This window comes from Nestor notabilis, unplaced genomic scaffold (genome assembly GCF_000696875.1).
Source record: "Nestor notabilis isolate BGI_N333 unplaced genomic scaffold, ASM69687v1 scaffold13515, whole genome shotgun sequence".
NCBI classification, from domain to species: Eukaryota; Metazoa; Chordata; class Aves; order Psittaciformes; family Psittacidae; genus Nestor; species Nestor notabilis.
The window spans coordinates 8,068-14,352 of record NW_009928032.1 but is presented as its reverse complement, the minus strand read 5'-3'; the positions used below and the strand labels follow the sequence as shown (position 1 = coordinate 14,352).

Below are 6,285 nucleotides of genomic sequence, written 5' to 3'. Positions count from 1 at the left end.
CCCCCACACTGTCTCCCTCGGGCACCCTTGGTGATGTCACCCTCCCTTCCTGCCACCTCAGGGCTGCCCGTCCCTCCTGCTCCTGTTGTGGTCCTTTGCTGCTTTTCCAGAGTCCCTGCTGGAGAGGGGATGGTGCTGCCCAGGCTTGGGGACATGGAGCTGGGGCTGGGTGAGGCTCTGGCACAGGGCACGGTGCTGGGCAGCAGCCGGGGATGGTGCTGGGTGCTGAGTGCAGGGTTGGTGCCCCCGGGTCCGAGCAGGGTGGAGGACACGAGGCAGCGAGGTTGGGCTGACACAAAGTGGGTTTGATTTTGCTGTCCCAGTGTGGTACCCACATGAGAACCTTTGTGTTCCTCTTGGCTCAACTTCCCTCCAGTGCTTCTGGTTTCAGCGCTCATGGTGCAGGGTGTAGGCAGGGTGCAATGGGGTGATGGGGGCAGCCAGCTCAAGCCAGGAAGGACCCTCTGGGTATCAGTGACCTTGCACTCTGGCACATGCACGGAGCAGGGGCTGTGGGTAGGACATGGGGCTGCTGAAAGGGCAGCAGGGAGAGCTGGAAGATGAAAGGACAGGGTGCTGGGACAACAAGTCTAGGTCACGCTTTGCTTGGACCAGATGATCTCTGAGGTCCCTTCCAATGGGATTCTGTGATTCTGTGAAAGCTTTCAAAATCAGGGCAATGCTCAGGCGTGGATTAAGGGTCTGTACAGTGTGGCCACAGCCATGTCCTTCAGCCCACAGCTCTGCTCCCTCCAGGACCCCAGAGATTTCTGCCCAGCCAGGAAGGGGACGTGGCCATGCTCAGACAGAGCTTTCTTCCACTCACAGCTGTGGTTGTCATCTCTGAGCGGCTGCTCAGATGCTGTCCACCACAAGGTGCAAACACTGCCCATCCCCTGCCACCACCCAAGACCTGAAGGTGTTTTGTGTCTGCACAGCCACAGCCCCATCCCCTGCCAGGGCCCAGCTCCAGGGCCAGCCCCATCCCTAAACCCTGCGTGTCTCTAGGTGCTGGGGGTTGTGACACCAACGCAACACCCCGCGCTTCTCAAGGCTTCCGGTGGTTTTAAGGTGTTGGCTGTATCTGGGCTTGTGCTATCTCAATACCAAAGATGCCACCTTGGGATGCATCCGCTCCCCACCTGGGGCTCACGGGGTGTTTTTGATGGCTCAGACCTCAGCTTTGAAGAAAAACATATGATGTTTTGCAATTGCTGCTGCAGCGCTGCTCCCCGCCCTGTCCTGAGCCCTGGCTGCATCCACAGCACAGGGCACTGCTGGTGGCTATGATGGTGACAGTCCCCATCGTCAGCTGGAGATCCTGATGGGGATCATGTACCCATCATGCATGGGACCAATGGCAAAGCAAAGTCCCTCGTGCAATGTGGCTGCAAACTGTTCCTGAAAGCACAGATGAAGGGCTGCTCAAAGCTGCTCCCTGCTTGGATTGAGGGTGAAATGGCCTCATGGGCGTGTTTGGACCCATCAGTCCCTTGCCCTGGGGACCCCCACAGCCGTGGCTGTCAAGCTGCTGCTCCCTGACTCATCCCTCGCTTTCACCTGGGACAGAGGAGGGGAGCAAGGAACCACTGCCCCAAACGTCTGAAAGCAAATCCCCCTGCTCCCATCCCGTGAGGTGCTGAGCTTGGGCTTGGAGGTATGAGCATGGTTTTGAGGGAGCATCATTCCTCTGCATCCTCCCCACAAGAGGAGCAGGGTGAGCCCTGACCCCACAAAACAACCTCTCCAGACCTGCCAAGGAAAGCCAGGGTGATGCTGGGCAGAAACACCCCTGCAGGCACTGGGGACAAAGCCTTCATTTAAAGTGATCCGGTGTTTTCCCTGCAGTGGGGCTGCACCAGGCGCCCCAGCAGAGCCAGGAAAGCACCTAACCTGGGCTGGGAGGAAGAGGAGGTGTCGCGAAGGCCGCTGGCAGCTCCGAGCAGCCATTTGAGTGTAGAAGGAGAAACTCTTGAGTGTCAGCTCAAAAGCACCAACTTGCACTACAGGAAATGCTCAAATTTGCCTGAATTTGGTGCCATAACCAGCTGTGGGAGCCCCACGGGGTGCCTGTGCCAGACGGCTCAGGGTCATGGAGACAGGGGATGGGGAACCGAGGTGTGGGGCTCCCCACGGGCTCCTCCTCACCCGCTCCTCTCCTCCTGAAGCACAAGGTTTTGGCCAGGTTGGGTGAAGCTGAGCAGCTCCTGGGGGACAGCACAGTGACATGGAGTGGGTGCTGAGCCCTCCTGTGCTTTCCTGGGTGGCTTTTCTAGGGGCTTATTACTATGGAGGGCGGAAGAGGAGGGAAAGGCAAGAAAAAGGCACATAAGCAACAAACAGGAGGAAGAGAAGAAGCTCCCCAAATGGTTTAGGCACCCTGAGTTGACCTAGGGGAAGGTCGTGGGACAATGAAGCCAAAAGCCCCTCCGCCAGCTATGGGGCTTGAGTTGCACTTGGGGTTTTGGGGGGCATGGATGGTATTTGGGTTGCAAAACCCAGCAGTGCAGAGGGGAGGGAGGTACCGAGGGGAGCAGCATGATGCTGCTGAGCTCCTCAGTGCTCTGGGATGGTGGCCCCATCGCGATGGTGCATCTGAGGGTGGGTGCAGGGGCTGCAACAAGCAGGGCCTCGCCGGAGGGTGCAAAAGCATCAGGTTCTGGAGGCCTGAAATCTTGAGCAGGAAAATGAAGCAAAAGGGGAAGAGAAGAAAAGGGAAATGGAACGATCAAAGAGGCTGGGGGAGGCGGCGCGGAGGAGAAGTGAAATCGGTGCCAGGAGCACTGGGGTGAAAGCAGAACCGCAGGGGCCATGAGCAGGCCCAGATGCGGTGTCCCCTCCCCGGCGCTGCAGCACGTTCCTCTGCATCGTGCAGGACAAGGGGCCCTCAGTTGGTTTCTCTTTGCGTGGTGAAATCTTCCCCTCCCAGGGCTGTGCTCAGCCCCACAAGGGCTCAAATCGCAACCTACAGTTTTCCTGCTGCCCCACGGACAGAGCTGGGGGAGTCGGGGGGCGGCTGGAAAGTGGGTGCTGGCACCTCCCTGGGCAGGGAGCAGAGGGTGACGGGGACACAGTCGCTCCTCTGCCCTGGTGCAAAGGGGACACGGGGGTGCAGAGGATGCGCGGTGCTGGGGACACATCCACCGGCTGCCACTTTTGGCCTATCTCTGGGTTATTTCTGCTGCCCCGTTGACCCATCAGCTTGTTAGTCCTTTGTTGCCCTCATTACGAGCAGGGTGATGTTACAAACACCTCAGGCTGGCAGTGCCCCCCTGGCTGCTCCTCCCAGGCTGAGGCAGAGGGATGGGGCAAGCCCAGACGCAGCAGCGCTGGGGTTTGGAGCTTCGCAAGCTCCCAGCGTGGCCACAACACCTTTTTGCACCACCTGAAGGTTCCTCACCCAAGGGAGCTGGGGCTGGACCCGGGTCTGGAGCCGTGATGGCCCCAGTGTGGTCGCTGTGACCCTCTCCCCGCAGGGCAGCAAGGAGCGCTTCCACTGGCAGAGCCACAACGTGAAGCAGAGCGGTGTGGACGACATGGTGCTGCTCTCCAAGATCTCCGAGGAGGCCATCGTGGAGAACCTCAAGAAGCGTTTTATGGATGATTACATCTTCGTATCCTTCCCAGGGCAGTGGGATAGGGAGCAGCAGGGCTGTGTTCCAAGGCTTTGCCAGGGCATGGGCTAAACTGGACCTACCCCAATGTACCCTATCCCAGACTGCTGGGACAAGATTGGGATCAGTTGGGGGAATGCCACCATTCGCAAGCTGAGCTGCACTTGGCAGAGACACTGCAGCAACCACAATCTCCATCCTGCCATGCCCTGGGACCCACTTCGGTCCTTCGTTTGTGGCCACAGAGCCCTTAAGCAAAGAGCACTGAGCAAAGACCCTCATCTGCTGTCTCCCACTGCTCCTGCACACTGTTCCTGCGTCTGCCAAGGGCAGTTGTGGCCATCACCCCTGTTGCTGTCACCCAACCCCACCAATGCCCACAGCACATCCTGGCTGCTCTACACCCACCACAAATCCCAGCAAACCCTGGATGGGTCGGGAGCATCCCTGCAGACATAGGGTGGAGGTGCCAGCCCCAACTCTCCACCAGTGTCAGGCCACATGGGACACCATCAAGCTCCCGCCTTGCCCAGTGTTGCCCTCACTGTGCCATCCCCCAGCCCAGAGGCTTTTGCAGTCGCTGGGTCCCATCACAGAGTTGACGGTGCTGAGCACCATGCATGAGAGTCTTGGGTCCATGGTGCAGACAGGGAGGTGTTAGAAACATAGACTCATGTTTGGGTTGGAAGAGGTCATCTGGTCCAACCCCATGCTTGGATCCGAGGTGCTAAGCCTTTGCCTTGCTCACCCTATGCTTCTTGGGGCTGCTTTGATGGGGAAGAAGACAAGATCCTGCCACAAGGTGCAGGAAATGGTGGGACTGAGCCCACGCCGCTGCGAGCGGCTGTGGTTTCCCTGAAGATATGGCCCTGTCCTTACAAGGTGATCATGTCCCATCCTGGGGTGACGCAGCCCCTTCGGCAGCACTGGGGCTTTCACTGTGCTTCAGGGTTGGCTTTGGGGCCAGTGTAGCCTCTTTCTTCCTTTTTCTCTGTGCTGCTGTGTGCAGGGCCCCTGTCTAGCCCTGACTCAGTGCTGGAGCTTCTGCATTTTCCATCTCCTCCTGCCTTTTGGCTGCTCTTCCCTGCCCCACTGTCAGCTGGGATGAAAACAGGACATCAAGGGCTCAGGGTAACCCCACTGGCACCCTCTGTCCCTGACCTCAGCCCCCCCATCCTGCTGCTGCGTCGTTTCCAGGAGTGATTCCCAGCTTTTCCATGCCCCTGCCCACACCCCAGTGAATGGGGGAAGCTGCAGGCCAGGGAAAGGCAGGAGCCTTCAGCTTCTTTCCTCTCTGTGCCTCAGTTTCCCTGGTTGGAAAATAGAGACAGCAAAAGCCACAGACAGAGCACGAGCAGAGGGAGAACTCTGGGATGTTGCAGGATGCTGGAACTGCCGCTTATGGAGCTGATCCTCAGCCAGAGACCATGGAGCTGAGGGGATGCTCCTGCTGCACCCTGTGCCCACCATACTGCGGGGGACACCCAGGGCCCTGTGGCCAGGAGAACACCAAGTCATGGCAGCAGCTCTGCCTGCACCCAAGCTGAAAACCCTCGTGTGGTATTCCTGGTGCATCTCCCAGGATGAGGAACCCCACGAGCACCTTCCTGACATTGCTTTCACTGCCGCTGACTCCAGGGCAGGAAGGGGGGACATGGGAAAGCAGGTAGAGACCTTAACTTGCCACCCAGACCTACATCGGGCCAGTGCTCATCTCCGTCAACCCCTTCAAGCAGATGCCATACTTCACAGAGCGGGAGGTGGAGATGTACCAGGGCGCGGTGAGGCGGCTCTGTGCCATGGGGGGTTGACCAGGGATTCATTGGGTTTAATTTGGTGTCCTATAAGTGTCCCCATCCCTCCCAGGGGTGAGTGTCCCCAAACACATTGATGCAGAGACAGTAATGAGACTTGGGAGCAAAAGCACATTCCTGGGACATTCAGCTCATAAATACACACCAAAGGAACCCAAACATGGTAAAATCCAGCCTGAGAGACTGGCTCTGCCACAACAAGGAGGAGGGGAGAGTTGAAAATACATCTGACACAATGCTGATTAGCTCATGTTGGTGGCAAGAGAGTAATTGCCCATCCCTGCTGTGTGCCACTGCCCTGTGCAGTGCATAAGCAGAGCTGAGGGGGCTCAGGGAGAGGAGCTGATGGCTCTTTGCTTGCTGTCCTTGTCCCCCTTTTAGGCTCAGTATGAAAATCCCCCCCACATCTACGCCCTGACCGATAACATGTACCGCAACATGCTGATCGATGGGGAGAACCAGTGTGTCATCATCAGGTAGGGGATATGTGAGGCACGACCAGGGACCCTGTGCCACTGCCCTGCGACTGGTGATGTCCACACCACCACTTTCTCCCACCATGCTGGGGGCATCCCAGCTAAATACAGCAGTTGGGCAGCAGCAAGAGGCAGCTGATGCTGACGCCTAGGGAACCCAGTGCATGGAGGTGCCTGGGGGGACCCCAGCATCCAGAGGAGGCCCTGGAGCTGCTGCGAGGGCTGGAGCAGCTCTGCTCTGGAGCCAGGCTGAGAGAGCTGGGATGGGGCAGCTGGAGAAGAGACGACTTCTGAAGGGGGGACACCTTAGAGCAGCTCCAGTGCCTAAAGGGGCTCCAGGAAACCTGGAGAGGGGCTTTGGACAAGGGTCAGTACGGCCAG

General features: G+C 58.4%; 1 protein-coding gene across 1 annotated transcript in view; it reads left to right on the top strand.

Moving 5' to 3' along the window:
- LOC104405590 (unconventional myosin-If-like) overlaps nucleotides 1-6,285 on the top strand; it is a gene marked incomplete at its 3' end in the record, with an annotated part of 14,395 nt that overhangs the window by 46 nt on the left and 8,064 nt on the right. The window contains 3 exon segments of the mRNA XM_010014337.1: nucleotides 3,477-3,614; nucleotides 5,306-5,395; nucleotides 5,810-5,904. Coding sequence (XP_010012639.1) covers nucleotides 3,477-3,614; nucleotides 5,306-5,395; nucleotides 5,810-5,904 — 323 coding nt within the window.